At 43.0% G+C, this 18,462-nt stretch overlaps 1 protein-coding gene across 1 annotated transcript in view; it reads left to right on the forward strand.

Annotated features, from left to right (window-relative positions):
- MVD (mevalonate diphosphate decarboxylase) overlaps nt 1–18,462 on the forward strand; it is a 219,831-nt gene that overhangs the window by 150,548 nt on the left and 50,821 nt on the right. Inside the window, exon 8 of the mRNA XM_069635977.1 lies at nt 297–412. Coding sequence (XP_069492078.1) covers nt 297–412 — 116 coding nt within the window. The remainder of the gene's footprint in view (nt 1–296; nt 413–18,462) is intronic.

Below are 18,462 nucleotides of genomic sequence, written 5' to 3' on the forward strand. Positions count from 1 at the left end.
CAAAGGGGAGGTGTGCATAGGTTACATGTGGGATTCCAGGGAATTAGAGGAGCTGGAATGGGTAGGGGCAGGGGGCAGCTCCACAGGGGGCTAGGGGGGCATGGTTCAGGGGAGACATCGGTGATTGAAGCGCCAGTTGGCCTGAATACAGATGATGGAGATTTGTGTGCATGTGTTGACATGTTTAAACCTCTTTGTTCATGACACACACAGACGTGCACAAACGCTACACGCCAATCCCATCTCCATCACTCGCCTTCTCTTTATTTTACAGCTTGTTGACTCTTATTTTGCAGGTGGCATACACATTTGACGCAGGTCCGAATGCTGTGATTTTCACACTGGATACAGTGGTTAATGAGTTTGTGGAGGTGGTGAAGCATTGCTTCCCTCCCGAGTCCAACGGAGGCACGTAAGTATTAATTCACATGGCAGATATATTTTTTTTTAATGTGCTTTTAATGCAGTTCTTAGAAAAGAAAGGTAGCTGAAGTCACTACTTCTAATTCTTCTCACTGGTCTTTGAGGGATACAAAGTGAAAACCCTTGGGGCTATAACATACATGCTTCTCCAAGCTTATTTCTCCTACCCTATGTATTAGTTGGGCAGATGAGCTATTTTCTGTGTAGCATATGGCTGTTTATGGTAGCATTCTGTTGCTCAAGCAATGTGTGCAGAAAGCTCTGTGAAGAGGGGCAAAGGATTCTCCACTGTGTCTGGGGTGGGTTTTAACTGTCTCACTTGTCTGTTTTGAAGAATGCAATGGGTAGAGCCTCTCCTTATTACCAGAATAGTTTTTCTACTTCCTCACCTTTCTACTGGGAAAGTTCATGCAAATTATCTCATGTCTGTAAGGTTGGTGGTGCTCACCACTGTGTTAGAGATAGCATATCAGGGGCTAATTTTTCTCTCCGTAGGATGTAAGAAGAAGGGCCTCTGTGGAAGAGGGGAGAATAAGGTCTTCTGTGTATGCTCTGTTTAGGGATCTTGCAGGTCTGCATTTTACAGTGAAGAACTAAAAGGAAATGGCAAGGAAAGATTATCAAATTATGCCTGGTCAATATAAAGGAAATGCCTTTCTGTACAGCATATAGCTTTCACTAGATTTAATGATGGCTTTGAGGCCTTTCTACATGGTAGGGCACAGCAAAGAAAAGCTCCATTCTGCAAAGCTTACGCTATTCGAATACAAACAAGAGTGCTCTTTGTGTAAGAACATGAACATTCCAGCATGGATGCATCTCTGGATTCTGCCTAGTAGTTTGGCACACCCAGTCCCCCAAAGGGCCAGGCGCACAATGTTTTAATTAGTTCTGCTATACCTGGGAATTGGGGACTCCTTTTCATTTAGTTTGGCTAGCTTACGTTAAGGGCCTGCTTCTGACATGAAGCAAGCTCACATTTCGCAAGTTAATATACTGGCAAGGCACACAGCCCTTCATCGTTCCAAAGTCACAAAAATGAGTACCATTACATTGGCTAATATTACAGTGCTGAGAAGCAGAGTCAGTCTGTCATGGGTTGCAGTATAAAAACTGATACGATTACATCTAGGCTATGGCTGTTTGATGCCAGAGCCTTGCTCTCCTGTACTTGCTTCAGCTCGTGGATGGAAAATTTGGGGCGGAGGGGGCTGTGACACGGAGCGGTCCAACTGTGATATACCACAGCCCTAATCAGAGTTTGTCCACATCACGTATTAAGCTGGCTCTTACTATATAGCACTCTTCTCATTTGGTGGTGAACCAGCTTTAGTGGGTTTATTTGCATTTTACATAAAAGATGGGCATACAAAATTAGAAATGCATTCTTTTAGACCACCAATGTTAGTATCTTGGTGTAAGTGAGTAGATTACCACAGAGTGACAGTAAAACATATTAGATAATCTGTTGGATTCTTCGAATTCCCCTGTCCCACATATATACCAGGGGAAAGTGTCATCCGCATGAAGTTAAAATGGAAGCCTGATGCTTATTGCAATGCTAGAAGAGAACACACTCAACAGAAAAGGGCACTAGGCTGAACGCCTGCCTAATGGCACACATTTGGATTGTGTTATAGGGAAACTATTTGCCCCACTAATTAGATTATTCAACACCCCCCCCCCCCTCCTCTAACGATCTCGTAACCTTTCCAGAAACTGTTTGAGTACATCATATCCGAGTCATCTGGCTGGTCCTAGAAAATGAAGGAATGAAGGCCGCATCTGTCTTTTGCTTGAAGTTCATCTGTTGAATGCAAATGTGCTGTCTCTGTCCCATTAAAAAGATAAGTAATTGCCTGACCCCTACCAACCTTTGCCCACTGTGTGCCTACAGTTGCAGTGGACAATACATTCACCAAAACAAGCTAGTTGGAAATAAGCCTATGATTGGACATCTTGGAAGAGACACTATTGCACTTCTGTAAACATAGTGACCTGTGTGACAGCAGATGTATTGCATATGAAGAACCGTGAAGGCTAGCACATGCATTGCTCATAGAATTATATTGGGTAGGTTAGCTTAGAAGAAACTGAAGGGTAGCACATGCATTGCACTTAGATCTGGGAGTGGACACTTTGGTCAGCACCTTTTTATAATGTTAACCTGTCTATTGCACTCGTAGATGTAGGATGGTAACCTATCCATTGCAATTAGAAGATCTATAAGTCAGCCATTGTAACACATAATGATATGTGCAGATATCCTTGATACTGCACTAGAAAATGCCTAATGGTAGCCTATTATGGAAGTTAGAAGATATGGGGGCTCAATACAGGTCTGCCGTTACCAGCGCCTGATATCCCGGTATTACCAGGATAATGCAGCTGCCGGCACCGGCTGTACATTCCCATTCCATGGAGTCTGAGGCCTCCATGGAATGGGTTTGCTGCAATCAACAGCACCAGTAGTGCCGTTGATTGCAGTAATTATTTGCCGGTAGGGGCCTGAACTAGCAGGCCAGTCCTGCTGGTGGATCAGCGCTCCTCTCAAGAGTTTGCCAGTCCAGTAAAAATGCCAGAGCTGGTATTACCAGCATTTGCACTAGACCGACACATTATTAATGTGCCCCATAGAGTAAGACTACAAGGGTAGCATGTCTATGGTGCTAGAAATTCCTATGACCCTAGATCTTAAGGCAACCTGTCTGCCACGACTAGAAGACGGTATGAAATAATAATAATAATTTGGCATTTGTATAGCGCTACCTACCCTCAGGTATCTGAGCGCTGCTTATTATTACCCACGGTGTGTGATGCTCATTTATCGACCTCGGAAGGATGAAAGGCTGAGTTTGGCCCCGCCGGGATTCGAACCTGTGTTAGCAGACTCTGCACCAATGTCAAAGCGAGCGCTCTACTCGCTGTGCCACTTGACCGAGTTAGCCGGTCTATTTGCACTTGGAGGCCTTTGAGGGTAGCCTGTATGTAGTGCCTAGAAAAGCATAGGAGTTAGCTTGTCTTTTTCACACAGAGGATCTGATCACATAGCGAGATCAAAGATAAGCTCCATCTCAGCTTAAGGTATGTAAAAATGCACCACTTCTGTGGACATCTGCTGGCACGGCTATTGTTGGGAAGGAGCTAGCGCCTTCTTGCGCTCCAAGCGCTTTAGAATTAGGCCAGAATTCTTTTGACTGCTTTTAGGCACTGCAAGGGACCAGAGGGGAAGGGGGGTAGAGTGGCACTGGGAAAGCTTTCCTATGCAAATATAATCACACACACAGACATCCAGTTTGCAGGAGAATGGGGGAGAACAGAAGAGACCATTCAGGGAGCAGAGTTCTTTGCCCCATCCTAATTTCTGTAAAGATTACATTTGTTATCTTTGCAAAATAGACTCTTGGCCTTACTTCCCTAGAGGGGTGTATTTATGCTGGTGTGAGCGTAATTAAGGGACAAACTTATACTTAGGTGTATCCTTATAATCAGGGCACAACCTTACACTATCCACTCACATACACTTCACAATGCAGCTACGACTACTACAAATTCGATCTAGCTGGACATGTAACAGCTTCGCTCCTTACACCAGACTTGCCTCAAAACCTCTGCCATTAAAATACAGCCACAACCTGCGGCAATTTTCATTCTAGCTGGTCACATATGTAGTGTCTTGCACTTGCGCTTTGCCATGACCTCCCTCAGCACCCATCCCCACATGCCTAACCTCTTCAGTTGCTTACTGGAGCCTAATTCCTAATCTCGCCCAAAATCACACACGCACTCTAAGCCTTTTCTGCGAATTTTCCCATACCTGGACTTCGGTCCCCGAGGTCATTCCTACCACAAAGCGTTTTCAGGCCATACAAATGGGAAAATGTACGTCTCAGGAGAATAGCTCATGGGCAACGCGCTTACCTTGGAAGCAAGACGACATGGAGCAACACAGGTTTGATCCCCAGGTCCGTGCTTAGAAACCTCGGGTATTAAGCACGTTATAAATAACCTATCAAATCATACTACTACTGCTACTTCATGCTTAAGCCATTGGTGGCCACCCCCTTTGAGGGTGCAATGCCCAGGTATAAAAGGTAGAGAATGAGGGTATTGGCATCTTCTTTTACCACATAGACTATACCTAAATAGAGAATGGGTTAGTTTCCTTAATCTGTCTTGTTACGGCTTGATGGAATATTCTAGAAAGGCTCTTGTAGAATATAGTGACATGATAGGAATGGCCAATTTGTCGATAAGATTGTGTTCTAATAGTTGGATAGTATTGTGATTAGTTTTCCCTATTCTTCGGTTTAAAAACATGTATATACTGCTTTCACTATTTCCCCCACTTCCATTCCGACTACCCACAGGCCTTTTTTATGTTAGTTGGACTATTTATTTTCAGACTGTCTTTGTAGTGCCATGGTATTTACATTGTTGGTGCTAGTGTGATTAAAACTATGAACGTGTCCTTCCATGCGATTGCCATATATTGGATATCAAATTGTAAAATACTCGGATTACATACAAGGTTTTTTGAGCAGGTGGAAGCACAGATGCTACTGTTAGCACAGCAAACTGGGGCGCCATCTGATCATTTTTATTTTTTAAAGTTTGACATTTAAAGGTCCTGTTAGGGTGTAAAAGTAGGATTCGCACCCAGTGGGCTCATGTTGATTGGCATAAACCTTTATTGAAAGTAAAAGGGTGGGGGTTGGGTAAACTATCTTTCCCTAAATCTAAGGGGGGGGTTTCCCTATCTCAACCAAAACTAAGGCAACTGTCAGGATGTCTTTGTTTAAATTAAATAGTGCACTGTCACAAGTCCAAAGCCTATTTCCATCCCTCACTCTGTTGCCCAAACTATAAAGTCCAAAAGGTCTTCTTAACTCAGAAAAATCGGTTGTAGATCCAGTCAATGTAGGGGTAGAGTTATTCTGGAAGAATGTCTCCCTTTTTTGGGTCCTGTTCCTTTTTTTTAAGAGAGCTCCAAATAACAAATGTTCCAAATGCAAAGTTCTTAAATGTAAAACAAAAGTTGTACAACGTTCTTAGATATTTCTCTGTAACACAAGCTTCCCAACAACCAGGGGCAATGATTCCCTTCCCTGGTTCCTTTTCTTGACAATCCCGTTTCTTGCAACACAACCAACTTTTCTTAGTAATTCTCTCCTAGGTCCCAGACCTCTGCTCCTCTTTCAACTTGGGCCAACTTGGTACACTTCGTCTGGCAAGTATGGTACTTAGTAAACGTATCTTGAAGGTCCAAGACCTCTGCTTCTCTCTTTCTGCTTCAGCCAACTTGGTTCACTTCCCTGCCAAGTTTGGCTTTTAGAAAATTGCTCTGTGGTTTCCCTTCTCATGGGAGTGGATCCCAGACCGCTCTTTTTTTATGTTCAGCTACTTGGAGCTCTCTTCTCCTAAGTACGCCACGAGGAAGATGACTTGTGTGGTGTTTTGTGTAGTGGGTCACAGACCCCTCTTCTTTGCCTGCAGGTACTTGGAGCCTTCTTCTCCCGAGTACCACAACAAGGAAGATGGCTTGTGTTCTCGTATAGTGGTGGGTCCCAGACCTCTTCTTTTGCCTTCAAATGCTTGGGGCCCTCTACTCCCAAGTACCGCCACAAGAAAGATGCCTCGTGTTGCTTTTGTTTGGTGGGTCCCAGACCCTTAAGCTTTTCTTGTTGCAGGACAGACCTGGTTCACTTGCCTGCCAGGTACTGTGACTATGAAGATGCTGACTGCACCTTCTTAGTTTCCCACCAGCCAGCCCGAGTGCTCCCACCTACCTCTAGGGAGCCTTGCAGTGGGCTCTGGTCCGCCCGGGAACACTCCAGTCTCAGTCTTCCTCTAGGCAGCGCGGTCTTCCCTTCACATGCTTCCCAGGCTTCAGGAAGACTGGAAGCTTCTCTCTGCCAGCTCGCCTTCTGGTACTTCCACTCTGGACTTGCCCTGGGCCTTCCAGTTCCCCTCTTGGCTTCCTGGTCTGCTACCTCCCACCTTCTTGTACTGTGTTAGCTCCTCCAGGGAGGACTAGACAACTGCTTCCTGAGTCTATCTTCCTTTTCTACTCCATTGACCAATGAGCAGCCGGCAACAACTAGAATGCTCATTGTGGTTCTTAGGAGTACTCTACATGCCTCTACTTCATCCCAGTACTTATTCCAATTTGACCACTCATGTTGGTTCTGCAGGGCACTCTGCATTGCTCCGTGCATCTTCTTCATCTCAGTGGTTGTCAATAGTATATTTTTCAACTCCTCCCTATTCTTCCTTGTCTTAGTATTTCTACTCTTGATCTCCCTTGGGTCGGTTGTGCTCTTCATAGTCCCAGTACTTTCTAGGGAAATGGTAGGTTGATTATAACTCATTACCCTCATAGGGAAGGTGTTGTTAAGGTTAGAGGAAGGGGCCTAGGGTCAAGTGATGGGCGGTGATACAGTGTTCTCCCAATATGATAGTCACTGGTCCCACAGGGGGTTTCTCCTGCCATTAGATCCACCCACAGAGGGACTATCAGGGACTCCCCTTTGGAAGCGGTGACGATATCCTGGGATTCGTCACAGTCCTGTTCTGAAAAGTATTTAGATTTCTCATTTGCCATAATGGATCTAAAGCACAAGATACATTTCATCAAAGATAGACACAAACAAATATATACTTTTTCTTGCAAAGATAAATCTGTACATTTTGAAAAACAATACATAAGTGCTTCTAGTTCGCCTCCCTGTCAATAGAGTATTCCAAGTTTATATTCTTGGCTCGCTTCTACATAAAGTCCCTTTTAATTAAAAAAACAGACCACACAAGATCTTGTAAAGCATTATTCAGTTAAAAGATATGTGCATTTGCTCAACCTGTTCCTGTTTTGATTTTCATCCACAATTGTTCTTTGTATTTTAAGCAGAACATTGACAATGAACCTGCTGAGGGTGACGGCCAACCTAGATCAATTCCTTGATCTCAGAGTACGGGCCTACTTGGTGTTAATAAAGAAGCCATGGCATTTAGGTTTAATTTAAGTAAGTGTTGAGGAAGAGAAAACCAGTTCTCTTTTGAGGTTGAGGAGCTTGGCCAAATCGTAAGGATTTAAGTCTTCGTATAAACTGAAGCAATTTGCATCCATGGTACTTCAGGAGCTGTTAGACAGTCAGATAAAATATTAGAACCCTGATCTATGCTCTTAGCCAACCGACTGTCAGGGAAGATGGGATAATTTCAGCCATGAATACCTATATCAACCCGCATTCCCCGCTTATCTGTGTTCTCTCAGTGCTGCCCTCCATGTTTAGTATGCCTCATTCTTGCCAGGGAGTTGAACTTCTCTTCCGGGGGTAGCGGGTTGCCTGTGGCTGTATATCCCCGGTCATCCTCTGCTTTCGTGTTGACACCTGCACTTGTGATCGCTTTTGACTCCCTCTCACATTGCTGCAGCTGTTGGTCACTAGCAAGGAGGACCCCAAGATTGCAAGCCTTGGGTGAGGGAGCAAGAAGGTCAGGTAGGAAGGAGATGGGAAAGGGGAGGACAGGGATGACGTTGGAAGCTGGGATAAAGAGGACGTCCCTTTTAAAGAGTTCAGCAAGAGGCAGTGGAGAGCCATCCAGTGACTAATTGCAGTGCGACAGTTCCTAACCTGTACCGAGATGGCTGGGGTGAAAGACGCCTATTTGAGTGTTATCAGCTAAAAGGTGATTGTGCACGCGAAAGGATGAGAAGTCTTCTTAGGGCGGAGATATAGAGGGTGAAAAGCAGGGGTCCAAGGACTGATCCTCGGAGAGACGCCGACAGCGAGATGGTGGGGTTGGAGTTTTGCGAGTTTGAAGAGATTTTGAAGGATCGACCTTCCAGGTAGGAGGCAATCCAGGGAAGAGCACTGTTGCATAACCCAATAGCCTGGCGAGAAAAGGAGTTGACTTTGTCAAAAGCTTCAGAAAAGTCCAAAAGGTTGGGTATAGAAGAGTCTGGAGTGGTGAGCATTAGAGAGTAAGTTGGAGACATGCATGAGTGCAGCTTGGTGGAGTGTTTCCTACGTAAGCCAGATTGAAGTGGATATCCTAGACCCTTATCCTCCTGCTACTTAGTGATATGGTTGAAGACCACCCGCTCAAGGACTTTGAATAATGAGGAAGGAGAGAAACTGGGCAATAGTTTGCTGGGAAGATTGGGTCAGCAGAGGATTTTTTTCAAAAGGGGTAAAACAGTTTCAGATTTGAAGGCGGTAGGGAAGAGTCCACTGGAGAGAGGTTATAAAGATCTCAGAGATTAGGGCAAGTGATTGAGACTAAGTCTTTGACTAGTTGGGGAGCAAACAGGTCGATAGAGCGCAAAATGGGTTGGCACTGCGAGTTTAGATGCTAATTCAGTAGGAGAGGTAGGGGAAAGTTAGTTGAGCATAGAAGTGGTAAGGGGAGAGGGTGTGGACCGCAGGAGGGCTGGGGAGAGAGGAGGGTTGGGATATTGTCACAAATGTTAGAGATGTTGGTGGTAACGTAGTGAGCAAAGTCATTAGCAGAACGGGGGGGAAGTGGTGGATGTTGGTGTGGGAGGTGTGAGCAAAGATTGGAGTGTAGATGAAAGTTTGCTGGGGTGATTGTAAAGGGAGGAAATTAGGTTTGTGAAGTAGGAGAATTTGGCAGAGGTTGGAGCAGCAAAGGAATTTTTGCAGCTAGGAGTAGGAAGGTGTCCATAATCTTGCATCATAGGTCACAGCACATGTTTGTTTTGTGGGTCTGAATTTCAGTGGTGATCCAAGTCTGGGGATGGGAAAGTGTGATGTGGGAGCAGGCTAGTGTTGATCAAATGGAGTCATAATTACATTTTGAAAGTCGGAGAAAGCATGGTTGGAAGAGGCATGAAAAGGGGAAGAGACAGGAGAGAGATCCTCACATCAAGGTAATCTGCAAGAGAGTCCTGCCTGAATTTCTTCTTAGTTATTGACAAGGGGCAATGAGGAGTAGAAGGTGGAGGAACTGAGATGTTAAAGTGAGCAGATGGAGTGATCAGAAGGAGAGTGATCAATGGAGAGGTCACAGTAGGAGAGTGAATTAGATAGAAAAACAAGATAAGAGTTCCCACCAGAGTGGGTAGAGATTTAGTGTAGAGAGTAGAGGGAATGGTCAGAAAGGAGGCATTTCATTTCAAGGTAGGTAGTGGGAGAGGACTTGGGAAGGTTAAAATCTCCCAGCATGACAATGTGGATACTAGTAAGGAGTGACTCAAGAAGAAGGGTCAGATCAAGGAAAAAGTAGTTTGAAAGGACCAAGGGCCGACAGAATGCCAGTACAGTAAGAGGAGTGTTTCCAGAATGTGGAGTAAGGAGTGAGGAGTTTTGATGCCCGAGGGAAAGACTGTCCTTGAGTCTTCTTACAGTGTATCACACGGGATCACTCTTAAATACCACTCCCAGCGGAGCGTCTGCATAGTGTTTGCAGAGTGTTCGCCGGTGTGTGAAGCAGCAATACCTAGAGCTACAAACGCTGCGAACTTGCAAACCAAGTGATCCATCTGCCAGCCAAATGGATGAAAACGCAGATTCTGCGCATACACAGAGGACGAGGAGCAAGGTACGTGCAAGTGCGCTCCCCAAAATCATGCTGGTTAACGGCAAAAGCAGGACTGGTGTTGTGGCAGGTGCGGGTGCACGTGGAAAAGTTGGACAGAATCGTAAAGGCATTTCACTGACGAGCATCATTTGCTTGCATAGTTCATCTGCCTTATTAAATGAATCAGTAAATGCTATTTCGCCTACCGACCCGCCGCCACCTCAAAATCCCCTATTTCCCCAACTTACCAAGAGCAGCGACGGGGTGCTAACAGAAACGGGCGTAGAAGTGGTTGTGTCAGAGCGCCGTCTGCCTCGCCCATGCCCAGTGCTGGCTCTAGTTCAAACAGAGGCGGAGTGAATAAAAGCGGACCTCAAAATATGCACGAGAGTCGATAACCACCGCATTATTGCAGAATCGGCTTGTCTCATGATTGAAAATGAAAACGAGATCGAAAAATCACGTAAAAGTGACGTGGAATTGCATACACTAAGTATGGAGAACCATGAATTACCCTCCCCCACGTTACACGACTCCTCCCCTCACCTGCCACTGAAAACAAAAGAAGTTAAGGATGTTATTTTTCTTAGCAGCCCCAGGCCGTGTGTTTCCCTAACACACAAAAACAAAATGAAAAACAATGATTACCTGAATGGAAGAAAGGGTGAGTGTTTCCTAAAGAAAAGAAACTACTCCACGATCTGGCGACACTCAAATGGCATTTCAAACCATGTGACACCAAATATGATCTTCAGTGCCAAAAAGGTTAGGAAAAGAACGTGAATAATAGCAATGAAGCCAGTGTGCCAGAAACGCCAAACAGTCCTGAAGAAATAACGGATGAAGACATGCTGATCGGGATTATTAACTCACTTGAAGATCCCACAACACCTTCATTAGCATTACTAACTAAAGGGACTGATGGCATAGAGAACACCAATAAAAATAGTAACAAGAGCAATTCAAGTATCGCAGAAACGCCAGTAGCCGTGGGGGACAATAAAGAAAATGTTCTGCTGGAGTCAGAGATTGACAATCTACAAATTCCTACTGAAGCAACAGCAGAAAAGAATGGCATCCACAAAGTGCTGATGGAACCGCTCATAGAGAACAAATTTGCCCATTGTGACTCTCGGGACGCGTTGACCGTGCGGGACTTGATGCCCGATGAAAGTATCGCCAACATTTTCAATGATGATGCAAAATGTTTGCCACCTACAGGATGCAACAAAAATGACAATGCAGCAAGAAGCTGCTAGAATAGCGTAAAACCTGTAAAATCTTTACCGTCAAAAAACAATTCTACAAGTGTGGTTAGACTAAGAATTGAAAAAAGACTGGGCCTCCTAGATTCACCCAGAGGGAAAGCGATGGAAGTGCAGAAACAACAACCCAGTAAACAATCTAAAGAATCTATCCACGACAAAGCAACTAACCTGGTCGTAGATGGTTGGGACCTGCCTACTCCGGCAAACAATAAAAGTAATCCTCAAAAAATAATTATCTGACAGCCACTCCCACTAAACTGTTCGACTGACTCCGGCACTTCTGACTCAGCTTCCAGAACTCAAAATAGAAGGGCCAATCAGATATACAAAACTACCACCAAAAAGAAGAATGTTCCTGGCGGCTGTTTCGCCACACAAGAGTGGGGAAAAAACATTCAGACCTCTGTGATTTTGGCAGTAACCATAACACTTGCGCCCTATTTAAAACTTTGAGTCATCATGTGACAATTACAATGATCAATCAACGGTAATTGCACTGATAAACTCAAAATTGATTGGCATAGAACATTTCATTGACTCACTGAAAGAGAAAAAGGGAAGAGAAAGGGAGCTGGACAGTGTCGTATTAAAAACACTTATTGGTATGCTACAGGACAGCAAAGAGGATCCAAGAACTTTCTTGGAAGGAGTCTGAGAAATTGTAACATTGACCAAGCCACATGCAATTAAGAGTGTAAGCAAAATGACACCTGAAGCAAAAGAAAGAGAACCTGGGTTTATAGCAAGACCCGTATTAATGGAGAGTGAAGAGCCCCCAAGAGGGAAGGAGTTCCCAGAAAACAAATACACCTGTGATTCACAATCCGTTAAGCACTGACAAATACCCCACTCATACTATCACTGTGAGTCAAACACCATTATCAGCACCAACTCAAGTAACCGTAAAGGCCATGATTCATAGCAATGACCTTTCTGACGAGAGACTAACTATCACCAACGAAAATAAAACTCTGGAGCTCAGAAAAGAGCAAAATAACTCAAACCCTTTTTGATTTTTAAACAAAACCCTGGGACTAACTTGGGAGGAAATTCAAAAGGAAAATCATTTCAAATGCAACAGAAAATATTAAAAAATTGACAAAAGCTAAAACCTGTGGCTCAAAGTTCCTAAGGATACTGAAAGGAGCACAAGTGAAGGCCAACTCACGAGACATACCATCTATGAGTGAGGGCCCTGAAAAATGTCTGGCTGAACCAGCAGGCAAAGTGACCAAAAAAGTAAATTGTCAAAAGCCTATTCAAATTGAAGAATCGGCTAAAGCAGATTTTGATTTGAGCGTTACAGACTTGTTAGATTTCTCAATTTACGACGACAAAATCAGCTTACCTAATGGACAACAACTTAGAACTGTTAATCAGCCCAACAAAAAGGAAAGAAGGGAATGGTGCAATGGTTGAAAGTGTTAGCCAAAGTTCCCCAAGATACCGCACATTAAGCGAAAAAAGACCAGCAGGAAAACAAAATGATGAGAGAGAAGAACTTAAGGATTCACCGGTGTTCATAAGGAAGGCACTGGCTGAGAATCCGATTTTGGTGAAATTCAAATTGCACAGTAATCCACAAAATACTACCCAAATCCCTTTTTGGCTAAATGGCAACGGAAAGGAGAGAGGTAGTGGTTGGACCGATAAGAGAAGAAACAAAGAAAATAATCGTATATACCTTGAAAGGAAAAAAAAAATAGACGATGGATTGAGCCTGACGCGCTCAAACTTAATGATTTTAATACATCATATACCAAAACTCTGAACACTTATGTCAAAAGACACAAAGGTTGTTACATTTCCGGATGAGAACATGAATGGCAATGTTATACTTACCATGAACTCTGCTATCGCATGTACTATCATTTTAGAAGCAAGAGAGTTCAGGTCTTTAGGATTTGATGTCACTGATAATGAAGCGAGAGAGGATGAACGTGTAGACCTAACTGACACCCCTACGCTCAAAGATTTGGCCAAAAAAAAATGGTTCAGATGCACTACAAACTCAATCAAAGAGTAACTTATGTGGCGTTATCAAAAGCCGAGCAAACTTAACAAATCAGGCCAATAAAGAGAACAAAGAACGTCAGAAGATAAAAATAACCATACAATGTAATAACTCCAAGAGATAGCAACTAAAGCCAAATGGAAGCTCAAATGATAAGAGCGAAAAAAGTGAAAAGGGAATTAAACAGTCATGGGATTGGCTAGCCAGAGCCCTGGTCGTGTCACAAACCTAGAGCCAGAAGAAGGACCAATATGACACCTGGAAAATTGTGTGTTGGAACACTCAAGGTTTTGGCCATTTATTCAATGACATGCTTCCTATCCTTCTTGAACTGGACGTAATTTGTCTGCAAGAGACGTGGTTAAAGGTTCTTCCTATCCTTGATGGCTGTACCGCTTCTCTTAATCCAGCCAAGGGTGGGCCAAAAGGTAGACCATCCTAAGGATTAATCACACTTGTTAAAAATAACCAAAACCTCATTGTGATACAGAACGTACACGCAAACCCATATGTGCAACGGTCAAGATCCGAAAAGATTGTAGTCTAAGGTCCGAAGAGGAAATCTTGATTGTACATCTTTATTGGAATCCTGAAGCAATCGAAGACTGTGCCTATATTGACTCTGTAACAAACATGATAGATACAAAACTGGCAACACAGCCGAGTTTAAGAGTACTTATTTGCGGAGACCTTAACGCAAACTGCTTACAAGAAAAGTTTGGAAAGTGCATTAAAATCTAATAAGAAAAACCGAAGAGGAGCCAACTAGATGGAGGAAATGGCGCTAAGAGACTTACACTTACTCAATGGAAATATCGACGGAGACATGCCATCAGTACCTACTTGGTCGAATGGAAATAGTCAAGCGACGCTTGACTATTGTTTTGTTTCTGCAAATGTACTGCCAGAAGTAATAAGTATGGAAGTTGTAAAGACTTCCTATAGCGATCCCTTGATCGTGACACTTAAAAGATCACAAATTAAACCACAAAACAAATGGAATCATAAAATTTAAATAGAAGGGTGCCTTAACCAGTTACGAATAAAACCCACCGAAGTTCAAAAGATAACAGAAGACCTAATAGAACTACAATACAAAACAAATCCAGTTATGGTGGTATATAACTGCATATTGATGGCCTTAAAGGACATAAATATAGGTTCGATGAAAGCTAAATTCAAACATTTACATATTTTTAACAAAGACATAATAACTCCCACAAAACTGCTCAGAAAGGATCTTAGAGAACTGAAAATAATAAAGACTCAAGAAAAAAAAAGTTAATAAGAAAACAGAAACCAAAATACAGAAATTGGACTAAATCGAACAGGATAAACCTGGATCTCAAAGATGCTGAAAGAATGCTCAAAGCCTTAGCAGAAACAAATGGGAGGAATTTCTGGCAATTAACGAAGGAAACTGGAGAATCGAAAAACTCATGTCTCCTTGTGGGCAAAGCACTTCAGAAAACCTTCTTAATACAACAAATGTGTCCACAAAAGAGCAAGTGAGAAGTGACGCAGAGAAAAGATCCTGTGACAAAGCGATCCTACACCTGATTAAAAAAAGCAGTAAATCACGATCTCCAGACCCGGATGGGATCTCAAACGCATTAATGAAAGAAGCCTCCGAACAATGGGCAGACGTTTGCAAACACGTATTAAACAGAATATTCGCAAAGCGTAAAATATCAAAGTCCTGGCAACTGGCTATCATGATTCCTATCTTCAAACACGGGGACAGCTATTCACCAGCAAATTATAGACCAATTACCCTACTTGATGTGGTAGGGAAAATCTTTGTGATGGTCATATAAAACAGACTGAAAACATGGATATAAACATCAAACTCAATAGATAAAAGACAAACAGGCTTTGTAAAAGAAGTCCGATGTAACTTAAATCTCCTGCTACTAACTTTGCTTAAAAAACACACAGAGTGTAGAAAAGAAATCTACTCAGCCAGTATAGATTTGAGCCAGGCATTCAATAGTATTGATGGTGACCTATTATAGGAGAAGGGTATCAGGGAATGGGTTCTAGAAAATTAATGCTCCTCTGCTGAGCTCTGTGTAGTCGTAGTTCTATTTTCTGGTATATCTTTGCAAGGTCACAGGAAGGAAGGGGCAAACCCAATGCCCCTTGTGGAAATTTTGTAAAGGGTCCTGGTTACCTTGCAGTAAATTATAATACATTTGACCCTTGTAAATAAAAAGGATCTCATGCAGGTTGATGTGGTTTTCATTGTCCCCGATGTGGACATATGGTAAAAGGAAAATGGTCAGCTGACACGTGTTTCAACCCCAACGGGACTTTATCAAGGCATAAATAGTATATCTGAGGGATTTTATCCCATGTTGTTCTGGCTGCCGGTTGGCAATGTTTCTTAGTAATCTTGCAGAATCCCTAAGGCTGTTGCCAGTATCGGTGCGGGTCGCTCATCAGTCTCTTGTGGGAGAAATTACAGAATAAAGCATGCCCTGGTGAAATACTCGAGATCATCAGAGAATTATACTCAAATACTTATATCCTGCAAAACTTGATCAACAAGGAAAACTATGAAGAACCATCACAACATCCAAGGGGCTGAAACACGGGTGTCCCCTGGCAGCCACTCTGTTTAACTTTTTCATTGAGGATATAAAAGAGGCCCTACCAAATAACGTCACCTTTCCACCAAAAATTCATGGAGAAGCAGTAGGCTGGTTGTTATACGCGGATGACCTGTTCCTTTTAGGACAGACCAAGGTCGGTTTACAGAAGAAATTAGAGATTTTACAAAAATAGATTGGCAAAAATGAACTAAGAATCAACGTTGCAAAGTCTAAAATCATGCTATATGGAGATAAGAGAAACAAAATAAAAAACTCCTGGACATTAGACAAGGAGAGGCTCTATCCAGTTTGCGAACAGAAATACCTATGTGTTATTATAAATGTGCATAAAAGCTAAAGACCCTGCATAGAGAATGTGAAAAAGAAACTTTGCCAATTGACAGCACAGGAGAAGTATTAAATAAACGCTTTGGCAAATTTTCATTTTCACCAGTCTTAAAATACTGTAAACAAAAAGTTACTCCACTTATTATCTACAGAGCTGAAACAACTAAAGGCCTGAAAGAAGAAATATGGGACCAGTGTGAAGGTTTCTTTTGGAAAAGGATTTTAAACTTACCAAAGTCATTGCCAATTGCAGTAATCCGCCATGAACTGGGATTGAACTCATTACACTCAAAGATCATGTGGAACAAAATCTCCCTGTATAGAAAAACAATCTTAGAAGACTGCCCTCCTCAATTTGAAATACTTAGAAAAAGAGAAAGCCTTGAAGATGAGCGTATACTCAGGATTTGAAAAAAGGAATGTGATAATTACTTGTCACACCTTAGAACATCAAAAGAAGCCTTATTTAAAAATCTGCTACTTGTAAAGAAAACAATATGGGCTGATGATTGGCGGAAAACCAAAGAAAAGAAAACCGCTTGCAAAATACGTATGTTATCCAAAAACAGCATTAGCTTGCCTAATGTGACTAACAGATACCTAAATAAATTCCCTAATAACTAAGCGCAGAATTTACTGTTGAGGTTAAGACTAAATAAATATCCTACATAACAACAGTACTCTAAAGAGATACAATAAGGCAATTGTAGATGAATGTTGGTTGTGCGGACAGAAAGAAGAATCATTAAAACATGTGTTCTTATTCTGCTCAAAATTAAAGGATTTAAGATCAATCCACCTCATCCCTGAGTTTGCACAGGTTGTGGGCCTAGATGCTGAGGAATGGTGGGAGAAAATGTATCGAGCAATCAAAGAATCAATTATGCTACAGTGAACTTCTTGAAATCCACACTAGAGAAATTTAAAGGAAAATGCAGAGAAAGAACCATTAAGAGATCAATAGTTTGATAGAGAGTCGCTTGTCTGTTTTTGACTTTCTATGGTATATTACTTTGTATTGTAATAAATCCGGACTTACAAGAGGGAGGATGTGCAAAAGAATGCATTTTTTTAAAAAAAAAAGATGTTTCTTTAAGTTGTGATACATTTCATAAATATCTAAAATGCTAATAAAAAAAGAGGAAGAGTTGATTTAAGAAGGGGATAGAAGGGGCAGTGTTGAGGGGCCTTATTTATAATGAAGCCCATGCTGCTGCCTTTCGCACCTGGTCTGGGAGAGTGGGAGAAGAGCAGAGTCAATGTTTGGAGCTGCCATTGTAGCAGAGTCATGAAGGGAGATCCAGGTTTCTGTGATGGCAAGACATGAAAGTTGAGGGTGGTGAGAGTTGAAGTGGTCACTGATAAAGGAAGACTTGTTGCAGAAGGCTTGTGCATTCCAAAGGCTAAGTAAAAGGGTGAGAAGAGGTGGGGAAGAGAAGCAGTTGTTGTGGGGTACGTGAGGGGGATTAATGCAGTTACTCACCATAGTGACTATCTTACTCCTAGTCCATAGTTCCCTTTCCTCCATACTTGTTGGACATTCCGTCCTTTGGGACGGGATCAGAGCACTTTATTAAAAAGCATCAGAATGTTCAAATTTATGTCCTCCGCGTAAAAATAAAAGGGGTACCGCATGTGGCCGTAACCCCGCCCTCCTGAGCTCCGCCCCACACATCGCCCTTCAGTCCTTTTGTATCGCCAGGTCAGAGACCATTTAAGCAATAAGAGGATACTTTTTAGAGGGGACGGCGGGCGGGCGTATGGAGGAAAGGGGACTATGGACTAGGAGTAAGGTAGTCACTACGGTGAGTAACTATATTATACTCCTACGTCCTGTTCCCTTTCCTCCATACTTGTGGGAGATTCCCAAGCGCACACCACAGCAAGTTCGGGTGGATGGAAAACCCCCTTACTGGAATGAATTCTTAACGACAGCCTGGCCAAACTGGACATCAGCCCTGGAGCTCAGGTCCAAACAGTAATGCTTACAAAAAGCTGACGGGGAAAACCCATGTTAACCCCTGCACACCCCTCCCACTCTCCCACCTTGCTTTCCCAGGCAGAAGGCCATCTCCCACTCAAAGCTTCCCACCACGCAGCATCCAACTCTCAGACCAGTGGTGCCCTCTGGCGCTCCAGAAAACATTGCCCAACTGCCAGCTCAACCCTTGCATCTACCTTTGGGAACACACGCTGCACCTCTCTCATCTCGCCCCTGCCCTTCGCCCCCACAGCTACAACCCCAGGGACCACCACACATCGCTCTGTCTAT

This window comes from Ambystoma mexicanum, chromosome 1q (genome assembly GCF_040938575.1).
Source record: "Ambystoma mexicanum isolate Mex_15411 chromosome 1q, UKY_AmexF1_1, whole genome shotgun sequence".
NCBI classification, from domain to species: Eukaryota; Metazoa; Chordata; class Amphibia; order Caudata; family Ambystomatidae; genus Ambystoma; species Ambystoma mexicanum.